The sequence below is a fragment of the Glycine soja genome, chromosome 3, assembly GCF_004193775.1.
Source record: "Glycine soja cultivar W05 chromosome 3, ASM419377v2, whole genome shotgun sequence".
NCBI lineage: Eukaryota > Viridiplantae > Streptophyta > Magnoliopsida > Fabales > Fabaceae > Glycine > Glycine soja.
Window position 1 is genome coordinate 42,323,636 of NC_041004.1, and position 21,920 is coordinate 42,345,555.

Consider the following 21,920-nt stretch of genomic DNA (forward strand, 5'->3'; position numbering starts at 1 on the left):
GTTTTTGAAGGATTTTTTTTTTTTACTTAATTACACTTTTTATCTCAAGTTTTTTTTTTTATAAATTTACTCCTAACAAATTAAATTGACTTATTTTACTCTAAACTTTTTTAAAAACGTACAATTTTTCCGTTCTTCTGTTTAACTGGTGTGACATGTTAAAATAATTACACTTTATATCTTAATTTTTAAAATTTTTAACAAATTAAACCTTAAATTTTACATTTTTTTTATAAATTTTATCCTTAACATTTTACTTTTTAACAATTTTATGCTATATTATATACAGAAAATGCTAGCAATTCATATTTTTTATTTGTTGAATATAAGAAAATTGTGTAGGTTTCACACATTATTTAATAAATTTCCTTTTTAAGTTTGTAAATTTATATAAATTTAAACTAATCGTATCTGAGAATATTATATTGCTTTTAACCTACCTTTTATATTTAAATAAAAAATAAAATTTTAAAATCAAATAATAGTATTTCTTTATAATTGTAACATTTTTTTTCTTTTAAGTTAAATACTACTATTAATTTTCCAATCCGTTAAGCACTTTCAATTAAGTAAACGTCACCACATCGAAGCCACAAAAAAAAGGTTCCAATAACGCCGTGGTCGCTTATACTCTGCTTCTCAAAGAACACCAAGAAACTCCCAAATTCGTAGATTGTTCGATCGAACCTTCTCAAAACCCTAGTTCCACTCCGAAATCCTCTTTCTTCCAACCAGATCTCAATCTCATCATGGCCAATAAAGAGTTCAAGGTCCCGCCGGTGGCTTTCCCCTCCGCCGGCAACCCCGCCGCGGCGGGTCCAAACCTCCAGCAGCGGCGCATGCCCACGCCGCCGTTCCAGCCGAACTCCGGTATCCCCTTCATGTCCTTCGACATAGGCTCCGCCGCGGCGTCCACCTCCTCGGGGCCGATCTACACCGGCCCCGCCGTGGGCCCCGGCGGCTCCGCCAACTTCGACGACGAGGAACCCCTCCTCGACGAGCTCGGGATCCACCCCGACCAAATCTGGAGCAAAATCAGATCCGTTCTGAACCCTTTCCGCGTCAACCACACTGTCCACAAAGATTCGGATCTCTCGGGCCCAATTCTTCTCTACATGTCCTTCTGCCTCTTCCAATTACTCGCCGGGAAGATCCAATTCGGCGTCATCTTGGGCTGGATCGTGGTCTCCTCCATCTTCTTATACGTCGTCTTCAACATGCTAGCCGGTCGAACCGGTAACCTCGATCTCCACACCTGCACCAGCGTCGTCGGTTACTGCCTCTTGCCGGTCGTCATTTTCTCTGCCCTCTCGCTCTTCTTACCGGTCGATGGGGTCATTCGCCTCTCGGTCGCCTCGGTTTTCGTCTTGTGGGCCACCAGGGCCTCCGCCGGACTCGTCGTTTCGCTCGCCGATGGCGGTGACGAACACCGTGGACTCATTGCGTACGCATCTTTCTTGATTTACACTCTGTTTTCGTTGCTTGTCATATTCTAGGGTTTGTCGTTGGTTCTGGGATATTTGGATTGGATCGCTGTTCTTATGGTTTTACTTCTTTTCCTTCATTTTGAACCTTGTTATTTTTTTGGTGCAATTATGGTATAGAAAATGGAGTTATTAGTTTGATTCAATGTTTCTGTCTGAAAAGTTATTCCTTGGTTACATTTTTGTTCTGATATTGAAAGGTTTTTGTAAATCTTCTAGCAATTAAGGTGTTTTTATGTGACTGTGTGGTGCTAGAAAACTCGGATGTCTAACTGGATTCTGTCAGGAGTTGTAGCAACATAGCATAGTAAATTGTATGCTCATCTAAATTATTGAGCTGTTTCGGTAAACAGCTTGTCAGGTAACTGATGTAAGTACTTATGTATAAGTTGTTTCTATAATCGAAGAGGAATTAGGGTTAAGTTGTTTTCGTACAAGTTGTTACCTGTTTTCTTAAGCTATCTCGAAGAACTTACTGAAATAAGTTGAGAATAGCTTATAAACACGTTAAAAGCTATTGAGCTAGTTTGTTTAAAATTAAAATAAGCAATTTTAAAATAAGTGCTTTTAAAAAAAACTTATTTAATAAGCATATAGGATTTGCTTCTCAAAATAAGCAGTAAATTATTTATTTTAAACAAAACAATTTAGACAAACACACTAGAAAAACATAAAGCTGCTTATTTTATTAAAATAAGTGTTTTTTTAACAAATAAGTTTAAACAAACTGACTCAAATTTTCCATAAGTTTTTTCTCACACTTATACAAGTGCTTATGTTATAAGTCTAGATAAGCTGTAAAAAGACTCTTCTAAATGCATCCCAATTAAACAGTTTGAACTCCTTAATTTATCTTCATTAGAGATTAAAATTGAATGCTGCCGGGGTAAGGGGATTTCAACTCAGAAGTAACAAGAAAAACTTGATTTTGCGAGCTGGAGTTATGACTATTTGTTAGGGAACAGGAAGAGGGAGTAATGAAAGTATACTCTAGAAGTAACAAGATGACTAATAGGTGATTAGGTGTTGAGTATAAATAGGAGGGAGGGATAGGAAAAAAGGATAATTGTATTGTAATAGTAAACTGTATTAAATTATAAGGGGCATTTTCCTTGGAAGGGTGTTTCTCTCTCAACCCTTGTGGAGTGAAACTCATTCTTTCATTCTCTACTAGGACTCACCTATCTTCTTCTTTGGACTTATCACTATTTAATTGAGGTATGTAATTCTTTTCTCTGATGGTGATATGGTGTATCATTTTGATCGATTGATCTGGCAAAATACATATTGTTAAGCAACACGTCTTAACATCCACCATGATTATGATGGATGGAATACTTGCATAGGTGACTTCTTGAAAAGCTGTAGAGTGCTGTCTTTATGTTTAAGGAGCTTCAAGTATGGCCATGCTGTTTGAGACTTGGATTGTCATAAATATTTTCACTATAAATGTTTTCCATGCGCAAACTGACCCTTAGGTTTGAGTTTTATTTTTAAGTTCATTTGCCAGCTTGCTGAAACCTACTAACTGAATCTTGCTCTCATTGTATTGTAATTCTGTAGCAAAATTGACTGATATTATTTATCTATGAAACTTAATAGGTTCATAGATATCAAATTTTTTAACACTTAAAAGTTTAGGGCCTAACTCTATCCCACAAAACCAATTTGTAAGGTGGAGATTGCCGAACTTTATAAGCTCTAATTAAGGTAGCCCTTGAGGCTACAATTAAGGTATCTCTCCAAAGTGGCTGCAACTAAGGTGAGCTACTAGTTGGGAATGTTACAACTTACAAATGTGGGTGTAGGTTTTGATACCATTTTAAAATTTTTGCTTAGCGCCTAACTCAACATCACAAAATCAGCTTATAAGAGTAAGATGAGGAGTGTCCTAGCTTTATAAAGGTCTAACTCAACATCACAAAATCAGCTTATAAGAGTAAGATGAGGAGTGTTCTAGCTTTATAAGCTTTATTTATGTCTGATCTCTAGTTGATGTGAGACTAAATATCCAGGATCCCTTGAGGATGTAATTTAAGGCAACTCCCGAAGATGTCACAACTAAGGTGAATTGCAATTAAAGAGATTTCCCAATAACACTTTCCCCTTATCTAGAAGCATAGATCTGATCTAAAATATGTATTCCGTGCTTTGAATTTAAATTGCTATGGACTAATAGTACCAACATTTCAAATCTGTGTATGAATTAAATTATTTTGAAAGTTTAATTTCGTGGATGTAATTAATAATGAGTTATTACCAAGTAGGATGATATTTTTGCAGGGTCAATTGCAATTGAATTTAGTCATTACGTATTAGGGTAGGGTGCTAATTAAATATGCAGACTTGAAAGTTTTTATATGAACTATGATTTTGAAATTACTACGATTATTTGAATGTTTTATTTTAATTTTTCCTAGTTTTTCTAATTCTTAAAAAACTCTCTACATCGTTACCTTACATATTGAGACGTTGCAACTTTTCTTATTATCATATTTGATTCTGCCGTTGACTATGTTATCATTTTGGTTAATCTGATTCTATTGTTACTCTTTCAAATTGTGCCTGTTGAGTGTTTGGTTTTTGCCTATAGACTGTCATGCTCTTATCCCATCTTTCGTTACAGTTTAATCCAGAGAAATAATATAGTCTTTTCTTTTTTCCTTATAAAAACGCAGGAAATTGATAAAATGTTTTTATTCCCCAAAACAAACTAATTAAAAGTTAAAATGCGCATTTAATTGGTATTGTTTAAGGCCTCCCTCTCTGGCTACATAAAATAAGCACAAAATCAGAACGAAAAGAGGTAAACGATGTATCTGCTGCATCTTTATCTCTGGTGTATTGGTGTTAGATCACCTACTCACTACTGCGCTGCCACAATGACAAGAATAGCCTTTGTTTGCACCTTTGATTAATTAACATCTATAGGAGGTCAAATTCAGACCCTAGAATGTTCAATTATTTAGGTGTCATTCTTGATATAATAAGAAAGGAATTACTCTCCTTAGGATTTGAACCTATGATGTTATATATATATATAAAAAAAAAGGATTTGAACCTATGACAAAGTCCCAAGCTTATTAGATAGGGTGTTTAATCTTTGACCCCGCTTAACTATGGCACTGATATTGTTACGTGAACCCAGCATAATTGCTGGTACATCTAGCACAACACGATTCTTATTTTATCATTCCATAAATCTCACACAGATTGTTGAATCTGTATGAGGCTTACGGATTGGGCTTATGGATTTACAATTCATGAGTCACTTATGGATCATATGAATTTTTTTTTATTTTTAAAAAAATATGTTTTATTAATTAATTTAAAATTAATGATCTAAATAGGAATTGAACTTGTGGCTTTTATATTATTGGTCTGACGCTCTAATCAACTAAACTAATTAGACAATTATGTTATAAAATAATTAACGTTGTTAACGAAAATATAATATAGTATATTGTAGATACTATATTAAATCTTAATTGTGTTTGTTAATATAAAATGATAGTTGTGAATATTAAAAAAAAAACACGCCAAAAGAGTTTTAAAAAGACACTAACGAAAATTATTTAAATCAATTTGAATTTTAATTAAAAAATAATTTAAAATTGAAAATAAATTATAAATTAAATGGGTTTAATTTCATCAATTTAATTAGAAAAACAACTTTAATTGATAGATTAATAAGATTTTGAAAATGAATAATTATTTTAATAGTTAATCATAAGAAAGTAAAAAAATATTTTAAAAATATAATTTTTAATGTTATTAATATATATGTGCAGTAATTTCAAAGTTAAAAATAATAATTTTTGAAAAATAATTATGATTGTATGAGTATATTTGAAGATAAATTTTTAAAAATATATAAAAAAGGATGATTATCTTTCTCTTATTCTATTTAAAAAATATAATTTTTATAGTTTTTTAAATTTTATACATTAATATGATCATTTAAATCAATAGTTATTATGAAATATAAGTTTTTATCAATGATTGTAATAGTTTAGTTTGTAAATTCAAATTCAAATTTTATTTAATCATACAATTTTTAAAAGATTTATCAAAAAAAATATCTTTAAAATTTAATTTATAATATTCTAAAATATGAGATATCATTCAATACAATGACGAGCATATTTAAATTTGGTGGTGCGCGGGCAGTAATGTTTTCTGAATTGACAGATTTTTTTCCTCAAATTCAAAAAATAATATCATAAGGGATCCTTCATACTTCAAATTCTATATATTAAAACTGACTAGTCAATAATATTTAATACTATGTTCATTAATTACAATATACAACCAAATTTTAAAGTACATATAAATGTATAAATGTAAAATACACGTGTTTTTAATATATAATTAATAAATTATGATCATTTCATAAATGATCATTTTCCTCATAGTTGATAGTCATGGTGTTTAGTATAAATAGGAGTATTAAGTCCAAAAAAATATTAAAAATCTTTTTTTATCTATATATTTTTTTCTCCGTTTTATTATTCAGAATGTACCCTCTTATGATATGTGTTTTCTCTTTGGTGTTGGTTCTAAATGTACCTATCTCGTTTGCTTCTTATGACTTTTTTATGTTGTCTGAAACATGGCCAGCAACCTACTGTGGAATTAAAAATCGTTTGTTACCATGTGCCAAACAACCAAACACATTCACTATCCATGGACTATGGCCACAAAATCATATTGGTCCTCAGCCAGCATCATGCAGCAACCTCCAAAAGGATAAATTCGATAAAAGAATTGTGAGTTTATCTTATACACTAAAATTTACTCTTCCGTCTCATTATAATTATTGTTCTATGCTCTTCTACACAGAAGTATGATATGTTGGATAAAAACTCATCCTTTTTTTTTTTTTTTTCAGATCACTTCTTCCTTGAAGTCAGCACTTGAGACAGGTTGGCCAAATTTAAACACACAAAACGATATGAGATTTTGGGTGACAGAGTGGGACAAACACGGGACTTGTTCATTGAACAAGTTCTCCCAATTTAATTATTTTCGTCTGGCGTTGAAAATCAAGGGAGAGTATAATCTAATGACTATCCTTTCTGGAGAACAAATTGTCCTGCATCATTCAACCGCATATGATAAAAACTCCATAATCCAAGCAATACATGGAGTTATTGGCACATACCCTCAACTTACTTGTTATAAATATAACTTGAATAAACAATCATATTACAATCTTTCTGAAATAAGACTATGTTTAGACGACAATGGAAAGAACTACATAAATTGTCCTACTCCTACCACAAACTGTAATGGCAACATGTTATATTGGCCAATATAATGTATGAGTTCTTGTAATGATAATAATTCATAAATAAAATAATAAATACTTTTTAATCTAAGGACGGGAACCTTGCGCTTCTTTCCCGTATTCTGTGGAACTTTCATTGTAAGAAAGATTCTCTATGGGTTCAGTGAGTTCACCATTACTATTTCATAGGGAGCGACGTGTAGAATTATAATACTTCTTCATCAGATTCAGTTTTGATAAAGAAAATCATTCAAATAAGAGACTTTATTATCTCCAAAGAGCTAAGTACGGAAGAGGCCAAAAAGAGGATTCAATCTTAGAGCACCAATGAACAATTGTTTGTTGACAAAGTCTATGAATACATTAGAGGTGTCAAACCTACTGTTAGTTGGTGTTCTGTTATATGGAACTCAACAATTCTCCCTAAGATGTCTTTCATTCTATGGCTTGCTAAAAGGAATCGGCTGCTTACTCTTGACAAAACTGCTTTTTTGAACAAGGGTTCCCTCTGCCCTTTATGTTTAAATGAGGCTAAGTTAAATGTTCATTTGTTCTTTTCTTGCAGGAAATCTCTCCAAGTTTGGGTTCACATTCGTGATTTGCCTCCTTTCCGTAGGCGTTTCACTTCTTTGCAACGCATTACTGACTCTTTAATTAGGAGCAGATCCACATCAGGGATTCAAGGAAATTTTCATTGTCTGATTATAGCAATTACAATCTACTGCATCTGGCTGTCTAGGAACAAGCTGATTTTTGAAGATTATCAATTTTCTATAATAGAGGTTATTAGCAAGATTAAATTTCTTATGTATAGACAAGCGCACATGTTGCATTTGTTTTAACATCTTGATATAGGCCTTCTTGTATTAGACTTTTGATTTTCTCTAGCTGCGGGGTATGCCTCATTTATTGTTGTATCATTTTAGGTTTAATATAATTTACATTTTTCCCAAAAAAAAATAATAAATACTTTAATTTTGGGCATATGAGAAAGAGGCATCCAATAGTGATTTTACACAGGGAAACTGGTAAAGGAGTGCATCCCAACTCTTTATATGGAACATAATTTGTACCTATAATGTTAGGTGCATACAATAAATTTCAATAATTTTTTTATGCTCCCTATATAACATCATGATTTTCATAATTTTATAATGAAGTGATTTACAATAAATAAAAGAGAAAAATATTTTATTTTTTATTCAAAAAAATTAATTAAAATACACGCTGTATAGTACTTATTTTCAAGTATTTGGTTATTAATTTAATTTAAAATAATCACGGGATAAACTCAAATGATTTCATGAAAAAATAAGAAATATGCATAATTTATTTTTTGTGAGTTCCAGTAAAAATTTTTACTAAAATGACAATTACATTGTAAATTGAAACTGTAATATTAATTCACTCAAAAGAGCAAACAATTAACCATAGATAAAAACTTATATTTCATAATAGTCTTTGGTTGTTATTACATTGTAGGTTGATAATGTAAGATTAATACATTGAAAAGAGCAAATAGTCAACCATCAATATATTTGTTAAAATTTTAAAATTATGTTTTACCAACTAACTATTTTAAATAATAATAATAAAATTCAATATATTAAAACATATTATATATATTTGTTAAATTTAATAAAAAAGTTGTATAATCAATAAAAAAATATTAATAAACCGTTGATTTGGGTGACACTGAATTCAACCTTTAATTAGATCTCGAGTTCAAATCTTATTGTTATAAAAATATACTTGAAAAAATATGGTTGAAAGCAAAGACCCTACTTATAATAACTCACATGTTTTTCAATATAGATTAACTGTCAATAAAATTGATGGACATTTCACATCAATATTATATATGTAAAAAAAAAAAGACCAGTAGACATGTTATATTTAATAATATTATTTTAAAAAATATATATTATATTAAATAAATAGCATAGTGAATATATTATAAATAAAATTGACTAGTCAATAATACTAAATATTGTATTCATTGATTAATATATATAGTCAAATTGTAAACTGCGAATAGATATAAAATATGATCATTTTGAATATATGACTAATAAATTGAAGCATGTATTATATTTATTAAATTTAATAAGTATATTTTATCTAAAAGATATCATGATTGATATATTATAAGAAAATTGATGGTCCGATAACATTAAAAATTATATTTACAATATGCAGTCGAATTAATAAAGATAGAAATTAAGAGATAATTATTGTGTGTGCATATAAATCTATCAAATTTTTAATATTATGTTGATATATATTTTATTTTTTATTTAAAATATATTTTATAAAATAGTTCTTTATATATTTTATATTCATATATTTATATGTGACCAGATGACTTTCCATTAACAATTTATTCAGTATAATATGTAATTTAGTTAAATAATACTAGCGTATATATGTAGATATGAAAAATAATGTGGTCAATAAAAATATATATGTTATATTTAACACAATTATCTAGCTTAATTATATATTATATTGAATAAATAGTATAATCACAATATTATGTTCATTAATTATAATATATATTCAAACTTTAAAGTACATATAAATGCAAAATATCCGTGTTTTTTTATATATGGTTAATAAATTATGATCATTTTTTCATAGTTGATGGTCACCATGTCTAATAGTATAAATAAGAGATCATTAAGTTTAAAAAAATTAAAATTTTCTTCATTCATATATTTTTTTCTCTAATCTTTCTTAGTCACAATGCACCCACTTATGATATATGTTTTCTTTTTAGCTCTAGTTCTAAATGTACCTATCTTGTTTGTTTCTTATGATTTTTTTATTTTGTCCGAAAAGCAACCTAATCTGAAAGTAAAAATCAATGGTCACCATGTGCCTAACAACCAGACACATTCACTATCCATGGACTATGGCAATAAAAGTAAATATAGGACTAAAAATAGACTCATTTTTTTGGATTAAAAATGCAAATAAAAAGTTAACGAAGAACTAAAAATTATTAAATAAATTTTAAAGAATTAAAAGTTAGAATCTAAACAAATTAAAGGATTAAAAATTTAATTATTTCTGATTAAACATACAACGAAAATTTAATTTTATTATGTATTTCATCTATAATACACAACGAAAGTATGTTCATTCCGTGTTATTTTTTATAAAAAAAAATATTGCATAAACATGTTTTCGTCATGTATTGTGAAGTTATGCTTTTATAAAAACATTTATAAAAACATTCTGTGTTATGCTTTCAAGGGTTGTTATTTTTTTATTTTTTAATAAAAACATTTAAGATTTAATTATTAATTTTATCCTTTTTATTTATTTTGAATGTTCAACTAAATCTTTTATTATTAAAACTTCCAATCAAAATTTTATTTTTAAAATGCCTAAATATATTTCTTTCCTTTTTTTATTTATTGCCTAAATATGATCTTTTTAGTTTAATTGAGGTTGATGTCGTTAAGTATAATAAGTGAAAAAGATCACATTGAGAGATAAAAAAAAATAAAAAGACCACAATTGGGCATTAAAGGATTACATTGAATAATTTTAAAAAATTAAAAAACCTTATTAAAACTTTCAAAAATAGGAGGATATGATAAAAAAAATGTTTTTTTAGTAATATAAAACAAATATTTGTCTTGTGCATTACACATGCTAAAATAATAATTATATTAAATACTAAATTTTTGTACTTTCTGCTTTCATTTTGTATTGAATAAAAAAAATAAAAATTTGAATCTTTTAAAATTATCATGTGAATAATAATTAATTTTCATGAGAAAATCAACAATTAATATTTCTAACACATTCATCATTTGTTATACTTATAGACACGCTATATCAATCAAATTTTTCATAAGTGATATTTGTTAATTAAATTGTTGACTTATTAGGAATCAGATTCAAAAATTAGATAGACATATTTTTTATTTTTTAAAATAAAACAAAAACATTTAAGATAAACTTGTAAAAAGTATTTTTTTTAAAAGGATAACAAAGTATAAATAATAAATAAAATCCTAAAAATGACAAGATAAATAAGGATATGCATAATGCAAATATTTAATTATAATTGAAGAAGACTTTGAATACAAATATAAAAAAGGAATATAAAAACTTTTATAACAATTAATTCTTAATTAAGTTAACATATAATATTTTATAATAAAGTAAAAAATTAATTTTAGAGGTGAAAAATAAGCATGATGGTGACATGGGGCATAAGTTATACAGATTTTTTTTAAAATATTATATTAAATATTAGATATGTTTTATATTTATTTTCCTTTTATTTTAGATTAAAAAAAGAGATAGGCATTTTGATTTTTTCTTAAAATGAAGAAAAACATTTAAGGCAATTACTTCTCAATTAAGTTAATATATATATATATATATATATATATATATATATATATAATATCAATTAATTAATATAGTTATTTTGTTTTTATAAATCTAACGAGTTAGCCATTTTTGTTCGCTTGTAACTAGTCTTAGAGTTTTCAATCTCGATCTGTTTCATTGTAAAACTCATTCAATAGAAAAGTTTTTGACAATGATTGGAAAAGATGAAAAGGGAGTGTTAAGCGATCAGCATATCCATGATGATCTTACCTTCTCCATCCTATCCAAACTACCTCTAAAATCCTTGAAGCGGTTTGGATGTTGTTGCAAATCATGGGGCTTTTTGTTAGAAAGTCCTGTTTTTATGAGTATGTACCGCAATAATTTCATATCTAACAATTATTACGATGATACATCTGTAGTCCTTCTAAATCACCTTCCGCCATTTTCTATGGAAAATGAATTCAATTCTACATTGTATTTGCTTTCTGGCGAGAGGTTTGAAAACAAGGTTAAATTAGATTGGCCTCCTCTATTACATGAGAATGTCAGGGACATTCGGATGTTAAGTAATGATAGTATTAATGGGTTTGTTTTATTCCAACAACAAACAACAATTGTATTGTGGAATCTAACAACTGACGAATTCAAGGTAATTCCTCCTAGTCTTGTTGAGTTTGAATCACCTTATTGAGAGACTTCGATTATATTTCATGGATTTGGTTATGATCATGTTAGAGATGACTATAAGGTGATTCAGCGTGTACACTTTTTTTATCTAATTGACAGTGATTTTGATCGTCTTGGTGTGTTGTACGAAGAGGTGTCATGGGAAGATGTATCTTTGCATCCTTTGTGGGAGATATATAGTTTAAGAAGTAACTCTTGGAGCAGACTTGATGTCAATGTGGCTGATTGTTGTCACCAAATTCCAGGTTATCAAGTGTACGTGGATGGAATGTGTCATTGGTGGGGTCATGAGGGTATTCCCCAAGAACAATGTTTGGTGTCATTTGACTTGAGCAACCAAGTGTTCTTTACAACACCTATGCCATTGGACATGGATGATATGAGAGCATTCCTTGGTTCAACAAATGACGATTTTGATTTTAGTTTGGACAGATACTTGGTGGTGTTAAATGGATCTATTGCTTTAATCTCATATTATGTTGAGACAACTATTTTTCACATATCAATTTTGGGTGAAGTAGGTGTGAAGGAATCATGGACTAAACTCTTCATCGTTGGGCCATTGCCTTGCGTTTATTGTCCTATTGGAGTAGGAAAGAATGGTGATATATTCTTCAGAAGAAAAGATTACGAACTAGTTTGGTTTAATTTAAGTACCAATATGATTGAGGAGCTTGGTATCAAAGGAGAGAATAATTCTTGTCAGATAGGAATTTACAAGGAAAACCTCATTTCCATTGAATGAATACATAATTAGTTGTTTTTCTTATTTTCACCAAGACATCTAGGAAAATAATTATCAAGATTTTAACTTATATACAAACTGGTTTGTCAATTTGTCATATCATATTTCTTTATGATAAAGTGTATGAAACATTAAGAAATTGATCTTCTTTATTATTTATAAATTTATGTATGAGAAGGGGTTGCATTTATATTAATGTATTATTTTTCTATATGATTTTTCTATTTATGTACAAAACTACCTGAAAATTTAGATAATAGTTGAAAAATTGATTTGTTAAATTATAAGTGTTTCATAAAACTAATTTTTGAAGTAGGTGAAAAGATTAAAAAGACAGAAAAATAATGAAATCATGATTTATTTTAAAAAAGATAACAATGAAAATGAATAAATACATTTGAGGATAAAAGTGAAAGAAAATATAAAAAGTTAATGTGTTAACAAATGTTAATTCAAGTAATGTTCCAAAAATATAAAAACTGCTATTTTTTTTATTGAACAGTTAAATAAATTTTTTGGTTAGTAAAAAAATTAAAAACCAATTGAATATTTCATGAAACATATCCTTCATAAAAACTTTGATTAGAATATGTTTAAAAAACATTCATATCTTAGAAATCTAATTAATCATAGATTAAAGTCATATAGTCTAGGTGTCCTAAAAGTCTACATAGAAGGGCCCTATGAGAGGTAAATGAAAACAATGTGTCTTTTTTTTTTAATATATAGAATTTGAAGTATTAAGGATCCCTTATGATATTGTTTTTTGAATTTAAGGAAAAAAACCTGGCAAATCATAAAAACTTTGTGTGCACCACCAAATTTAAATGTGTGTCATGATATTGAATGGTGTCTCATATTTTAAAATGTCATGAATTAAATTTTAAAGATATTTAATTTTTTGTTTGATAAATCTTTTAGAGATTATATAATTAAATAAAATTTTAATTTGAATTTAAAATATTTTAATGTTAACTTTATTTTAATCTAACAATTGAAATTAATTATATTTTTCCTCAAATAAAATAATTATTCTCTTATGATACACATGGAAGTGGCAATAATGACAATAACAACAATGACAATAACCATAATGATGGTGTTGACAATTATAAGGGTGATTGGGATGATGATAATGATTAATTTTAAATGTTTTAAGTCAAGATAAATTAACCATTTTTGTTCCATAATAATTGTTGATATAAAATTCACTTGAAACCAAACTATTACAATCATTGAATATTTGTCTTGTGCATTACACATGTTAAAATAGTAATTACATTAAATACTAAATTTTTGTATTTTTCTTTCATTTTGGATTGAATATTTACTTTAAAAAATTACAAATTTGACTCTTTTATAGTGATTGCATGAATAATAATTAATTTTCATAAGAAAGTCAACAATTAATATTTCAACACATCCATGATTTGTTATACTTATAGACACAATATCAATCAAAATTTTCATCAGCAATATTTGCTAATTGAATTGTTGACTTATGAGGAATTAGATTAAAAAATTAGATAGACATATTTTATTTTAATTTTCTAAAATAAAACTAAAACATGTAAGATAAACTCATACAAAGTGATTTTAAAAAAAAAATACAAATAATAAATAAAACACTAAACATGACAAGATAAATAAGGATATGCATAATCCAAATATTTAATTATGATTGAAGAAGACTTTGAATACAAATATAAAAAAAGAATATAAAAAATTTTTAACAATTAATTCTGAATTAAGTTAACATATAATATTTTATAATAAATTAAAAAATTAATTTTAGAGGTGAAAAAATAAGCATGATGATGACATGTGGCATAAGTTATGCATATTTTTTTATAATATTATATTAAATATTAGATATGTTTTGTATTTATTTTCCTTTTATTTTAGATATAAAAAAGAGATATATATTTTGAGTTTTTCTTAAAATGAAGAAAAATATTTAAGGCAAAAGATAAGTTTTAAAAAAGTTAACAATAAATAAATTAATTGATAAAATACTGACATAAAATACTGACAATGATACAATACTATATGTAGAATCCAAATGCAAGTTTCTACTATTGAAAAAGCCTTTATTAAAAAATATATATCAAAAGAATATGAAAAAAAAATTGTAATTCTTATTAAATAATTTTTTTGTGATCTTGTTTAGATAAAAAATTAACAATTACTTCTCAATTAAGTTAATATATATATATATATATATATATAATATCAATTAATTAATATAGTTATTTTTGTTTTTATAAATCTAACGAGTGAGACAGGAAAACCTTCTATTACCAAGACAGTTAATATTTTGTATTCATACATATATTATTTGAAAAGTTTAATTGAAATACACTAATGATATACATTTCCCACTATCATTTAATTATGCATATCATATGATTAAAAATATTAACTTAAAATAATAATTACTTTAAAAATATATATTTTTAGTATCTTTTAATTAGTTTGATGGTACATATCAAATTTATATTAAAAGAATACAAAAATTAGGTAAAATATAAAAATTATACTTAAAAAAACTCTATTGCATGTAATTATACTAATATGACTAACGAATATTCCATGCATAATCGACATCAATAACTTTTAATCAAGTTAAATGAAGAAAATAGGAACTAAAAATAAACAAGAATAACTTGACTTTTTAATTATGATGATATTGGAACTTTAGGAAAAAAACCTAAATTATCCAGTATTATAAAAAAATTGACTAGTAAGTAATACTAAACATTATATTTATTAATTAATATATATAATCAAATTGTGAACCACGTATAAATGTAAATATGATCATTTTACATATATGATTAATAAATTGAAATATGTATTATATTTATTAAATTTAATAAATATATTAACTTGAATTGTTTATTAGTATATTTTTTTATGATTTTATTTGATATGTTATTAATTTATTTTAATGTTTTTATTATTTAAAACATGTTATATATTTTTAATATTTTTATTTAATTTTTTATTATTTAAAGTTTAGATAGTCTATTGATAAAAATACACAATAAAATTTAAAACAACATAATTAATACATTAATATAAAATGCACAATAGAAAGAAAAGAAAAACATTAAAAAGTATTTCTTAGGTTTATTTAAAATTGATTAGTCCATCTCATTATGTATTCGAGTAATGATCGATCTCATTATGTTTGTCGATCAGACATAAAATGTAAACCTAAATATTGAGGTCATGTATCTTCACTTCCAAGGGAATGAAAGTGATATTGATAAACTTTAAAAATGTTGTCCAACTTGTATACATGGTCAACAAATAGAAGAATTCGTTATGGGACGTCATCTCATTATTAGTTTAACATATATATAATTTTAATTTAAATATATTTAATTTTTAAATTAAAGTATTTCAAATTTTTAATATCTCTTTTTAATTTTTATATGTATTTTTATCAATAGATTATTTAAATTTTAAATAAACAAAAACATTTAAATAAAACAATATTAAAAATATATAACATCTTTTAAGTAATAAAACATTAAAATAAATTAATAACATATCAAATAAAATCATAAAAAGTATATTAATAAATAAGTCAAGTTAATATTATTTATTATATATTTAAATAATTAAAAAAACATAAAAAATTTGAAAAAAAAAAATTAACTTAAACATTAATAAAAAAACAGGTTTACGACTTTAGTGGTAAACCATAAAAATTTTTTTTACGACTTTAGAGTTGTAAAATAAAAAAAAAAATATTTACGACTTCAAAGTTGTAAAAAAATAATTTAACTGAAGTCATAAAATTATTTATGACTTTAGTAAAAAAAGTGGTAACACCTATTATAACTTATCATCTTTTGAATAATTTTTAAAACATATTTTTAATTAAAAAATAACCTAAAATTTTACCCCTTTTAATAAAAAGACCTAAAATTTTGCTTGCATAAATCAAAACATTTGAGGATTATGATTAACACACTAAAAAAAACTCCTTTTAAGGGTCCGGGTTAGTGATCAAGACCCTAAAAAATGTCTATTTTTAAATTTTAATCAACATTCTTATTATTTTCCTATTTTTTATTTTTATTTTTCTAAACGGAGATAAACATTGTCAAATGTGCTAGTGTAGAAATGTGTTGATTTCAACGTAACCTCATTTGATTTCACAGCTTCTATGTTTAGTGTATTGGAACGATTACACCTTTCATTTAAAAGAGTGCAAACTAACGGTTTCGAAACACACTATTGGCAATACATATACTATCTCACATGTTCTTAATTTTAGCAGTGCCGATAAGAAAAGAAGTTCTTTTAACTGGAAATTTGGTGTAGAAATCACTGTTTTCCTGAAGGGTCAATCCATCAAGTTAGCAAAAGGCAGATGTCATAAATATTATATAGATGAGCAAGCCTCGTATTACTGAAAAATAATATGAAAGGTTTCGCATCTGAATGGAGAAAAAATAATCAACACGACAAGATCGCAAGTGTGTACAGGTCACTCATAATTTCATAAAGTCCCATATAGTAATTAAATAATGATACTTTTTCTGTTAAAAACGTAATTTAGTTGTGAAGAGATCGAAAAAAACAATAGAGAGAAGGTGCTGAGTGATTGAAACCCGCAATGACAAACCAAAGGAAAGAAGAAACGAAGCTAAACCCTAAACTATTAAAGTAAAAGAAACGACAATTGCGTACCAAACCTCTTATTTCTATATATAAGATCACACCTCATAGTAGTCCCACGAGGTAATAATAATACACGTAGTAGTATAATGTTTACACAACAGATGGAAAGTAAAATAAAACGTAGCATACACACGGGTCAAACTAGAAAATGATTAATTATCTTCCCTTCCTGCAAGTTATTTGAAGCCACATGTGAGGATCAACTTAATTCCACTACTGAAACTCCTTGTACTTGTACCTTTTTTTATCGCTTTATTCAATACAATACAATACTAGTTTGGTTGAAGCAGTGGCAAAATCAGCAGCTATAGCTAGCGTCTTCTTGCAGCCGTTTCCCTCTGTGCATTGAAGTAGACAGCAGCCACAGGTAGGGCAAGGTCGTTCTCTGCTGCGAATTTGCGTGTGTTGAAGTGGTCCCTTGAAGTGGGTGGAGTAACACACTGTCTACGCTTTTGCTTGAACAGGACAAACACAAACCTATGGATCCCAATATTAGGCTTTGGGATCTCATAGCTCACCAACTCTTTCCCTACAAAATTATTAGGAATATCATGTTTTTTGTCACTCTCTCATCAATATCATCAGAGTAAGTAATTCCCATATAACACATTTTTCATATGAAACCTACCAAATGTGGCATCTGTTGTGCCTGGAATATCTGTCACTATCCTGCAGCAAAAAGAATGTATGCAACAAAATTTTTGACTGTTAGATACCTATGAATGAATAGCTAGTTTTCCTTATATGTAGTTCTGTTATATTTATTCAATTCACCCTTTTAGATTGTTTTGATTTTAGGGAGAACGGATGATGATGGAGCATGCAACTCTTACAGAATACAAAGGCATGTGTGTACCTTCCTCATATGTGATGTAAGTATTTATATATTAATTACCTGTCCATAGTTTGATGTGATGAAAGGGGTGCATATATCTTGCAAAACTTCAAACTTGATAATAAAATACAGACATCTAACGTGAATGTCATATGGATAACCAGTACATACAGAACTTTTAAAGTATTATATATCATAAAATTTTCGTTTGGGTTGAGTTGTTAAGAGAAACCGGTAGCTATATATGTGTGTGTATGATCATTAATATAATAACTGACTACTTAAGTTAATCTTTATATTAAGTACCAGTGCAAGTGCTCTCTCAGATAAGGGTCACTAGGGCCAGGAACATCAGGGTCAGTCATGATCTGCACCAAAAAAGCGAGACATTAGCTTAATGATTCAGTATTTGTAAAGAAAACTCCAAAAGAGACTTACTGTGTGAGCTTGATTACAGAAAACAACAAAGAAACACACTGGCAACAGCTCAAGTTTTTCCTCTCTTTTTTTTCCCAAAAAACTTTGTTCTTTAAAGAGAAAAGGAATAAGAGAGGAGATAAAAGATATATATATAGTACCAGTGTAAAGAAGGACCTCATATCACCACCCTCAATCTCAACCTTGGGCTTGGTGTTGACAGTGGAAGGGAAGAGTTCATGGCCATTGTAGACTTGATTCTTGTTGTAACTCACAATCATTTTTGTGCTTGTGGTAAAAGAATCAAGAACTTCTCCTATGACTCTCCCCACTATTAGAGGCTCTAAAGGCATTCTTGCCATTGTAAGAGGAAGGAACAAGGAGGAAGAGAGAAGAGGTAGTGGAGCTAAGGAAGGGAGGAATACAATTGTTATGATGAATCCTGCTGAGGAAAGGGAGTGTGAGCTCTATATTTATAATGTCTTAAAAAGTGTCTTTCAAGGTAGAGTGTTTTTCCCCCCTCCTTTAAAAGATGTTGCAACACATTCTTTAGATTTAGAGAAAAAAACATGTTCTACAGGAAAAACAAAAAATGAAAAAAGCCTACAAATAAATCAAGTGCATCCGTGAAGGTCCTCCCACTACCCCTAATATATTATCTCTTAATTTGGCTCATCTCAACAATTGATTTTGGGTCTGGGATGTTTGTGCTGAAATCACATTAGTCATGATATGTGACAAATTATCCTTTCCCCTTTTCCTCTCTCCCCTGGTCATAAACACAGAATGGGGCCATTAGAATCGGTTCTTAATTGATTGGCTGTACACAGGAATGGATGCATGGATATTTCCATCCAATAAAGCAATTTTTTTTTATTCTAATAACAACCCTTTTACAGTGTACTTCTTTTTAATTCCATCCCATCCATCCCAGTTCTAAAAAAAATTGTAAAAAATATTAAAAAAATACAAAACTTCCCATTTTTTTTCTTCCCATCAGCTCGATCAGGTCAAAAAAAGCATCATGTGTATGTGGGTCCTCTCCCTTTGCAAGTTGTCAAGCTTCTGCCGTTTCATTATTAAACTAAAAGCATAAAAGGGAACAACTCTAGGAAGTGCTTCGTTTCTTGAACACCCACATTTTAGCATTCTCTTAGTACCATGGACGTGCAGAAATTTTTGTTGTATGCCTTGCGTAGAGAACCTTCCTTAATTGCATGCACACAATGTGCAACATTTCTGTTTGTGGGTGCGTGATTCTCCATTTTCCCTCAGAGCCATAGTCTTTCTTTTAATTGTGTTGGAAGATTCGTGATAAAGATGGCATAATTAAAGGAACTCCACCACAAATGCTCAAGGCTAGACACGCCTATAGAGTACAAGTGTGTGAGTGCCTAAGAGGTCATTTCAGAATAAAAACTTAACTCTTAAATTCAGACCAAAGTTCCAAGATTGGTAAAAGAGGAAGCTGGACCTTTATCATGAAACCATTTTGCCCTCCTCATCTCTCCATGTGAAATTTTATGTTATTCAAGTTCTGTTTGCATTCTTTTGTAGGAGAAAAAAAGGGGTTGACGTGTGTGCATCCATGCGCATCCCTTGCTTTAAAGATCACAAATTCTAGTTCCAGAAAATAAAATAAAAAAACCCTAATTGGCGGTGGCATAGTTTCGTACGTATAATTAATTAAGCAGACATTCGTTACATTGATTTTTTTATATTATGATTTGAAAGTGGAATATATAGACAAATTATTGCATAAATAAATTGCAGCTGGTATCGTTTCACTGTCAAAACGTGATATTATTTAAATTTGAGACTTGTTAATTATGTGCCATATGGAGGTGATGATTCTAAAATTTGTTGGTCTTAGTTGCTTATTTTGGTATAAGTTGATATTCATATTTCCAAATTTGGATAAGTTAGGCTTTCTTTCCTAAAGTTCCAATATCATCATAATTAAAATCCTAAGTTGTTCATGTTTATCTTTTAGTTCCTATTTTTTTCGTTTAACTTAATCAAAAGTTGTTGATCCCGATTAAGCATGGAATATTCGTTAGTCATATTACTTTTTATATTTTGCTTAATTTTTATATACTATTAGTAAAAAAAATTATATGTACTGCCAACTAATTAAAAGTTACTGAAAATATAATTTTTAAAGTAATTATTATTTTAAGTTAATATTTTTTAACTATATGATATGCATAATTAAATGATAGTGGAAAATGTATATATCATCAGTGTATTTCAATTAAACTTTTCAAATAATATATGTATGCATACACAATTTTTTTAAAGTTAAATTAATTAATCCTCGACTCTTCCTCACTCATACATACAAGTTTTGTATTTTTTTTTATACAAAAGTCATGCAATTTTTTTAAAAACATCATGTGATTTGATTTTTTGTTTATAGAATTTTCTATTTATGTATAATTATATAATCTAAACTGATAACCTCATAGGATCAGCCTAACAGTAAGAGAGAATTAAGTAATATGCATGAAGACGTATATTTGATCCTCCTAGGCTCCTATGTACACAAAAAAAAATTGCTTCTCAAACTCATTCATATAAAAATGACTTTCTCATCAAATACGCACAATATATCTATGTGTGCATGAGAGAGATAGTAAGAAATCATACCAAGAACAATTTTGTAATAAAAATGGAAGCCTTATATCATGTGGCAACAAGTCTCTTAGGTCATCTCTATCTGTGATTCTTATAGGGGTTCTTAAAAATAAAAACTTGTTTTAATGAGTTTCTACTGTTTAGAACTTGTTCAGGTGACTGCCAAGTGTGGAGTAATTAGTTCTTATAAAATAAATTCTTATATGAATTGAGTTTTTAACATTAAAAAATTATTTTATTTATCAGTCAACCGAAAATTATAAAGATAAGGGATAGATTGCTTGGAAACATATTTTATGTATTTGAGAATTTTATTATTGGAATGAAAAAATTTCAGAATTTTAAAATTTTATATTTCGGTGTATAATTCACTAAAAAATAAATTAAGAACCTTTGATTAGATTCTCCATCCCATCACAGATGTTCTTAGAAACCGCACTTGATCATGCAATACAAAAACATATAAGAAATTATAAATATTACACCCAGCACCTTATATTAATAGAATTGAGCTATATATTCTGGTTATAAAGTTAGCCAGCCCGCCCCCCTTCTTTTTCTTTTTAATGAAAATTGCGAAAGGAAGTCCTTGAAAAGGAAGTATATGAATTGAAAGAAGAAAAAAAGCTTTCTAGTATTATTTTCTATGTTAAAGAACGATATAGAAGTATAGTTTTGACATAAAACTATTGATATAATTATACCACTTAAGTTTGATCAGTTTGCTGCTATCTTTAATAGAGCAATAATGAAAATGAATTTCATTATTTT

At 28.0% G+C, this 21,920-nt stretch overlaps 2 protein-coding genes across 2 annotated transcripts; one reads left to right on the forward strand and one right to left on the reverse strand.

Moving 5' to 3' along the window:
- Positions 1–551: 551 nt before the first annotated feature.
- LOC114407194 (protein YIPF5 homolog) lies at positions 552–1,630 on the forward strand. The gene has a single exon (XM_028370203.1). The coding sequence runs from the start codon at positions 750–752 to the stop codon at positions 1,494–1,496; it is 747 nt and encodes a 248-aa protein (XP_028226004.1). The 5' UTR covers positions 552–749; the 3' UTR covers positions 1,497–1,630.
- Positions 1,631–17,246: 15,616 nt separating this feature from the next.
- LOC114407195 (protein TERMINAL FLOWER 1-like) lies at positions 17,247–18,971 on the reverse strand. Its single transcript, XM_028370205.1, has 4 exons — positions 18,674–18,971; positions 18,402–18,463; positions 17,889–17,929; positions 17,247–17,789 (listed from the first exon to the last, which is right to left on the reverse strand). Exons 1-4 carry the CDS (start codon positions 18,872–18,874, stop codon positions 17,572–17,574), a joined length of 522 nt encoding a protein of 173 aa, XP_028226006.1. The 5' UTR covers positions 18,875–18,971; the 3' UTR covers positions 17,247–17,571.
- Positions 18,972–21,920: the final 2,949 nt, after the last annotated feature.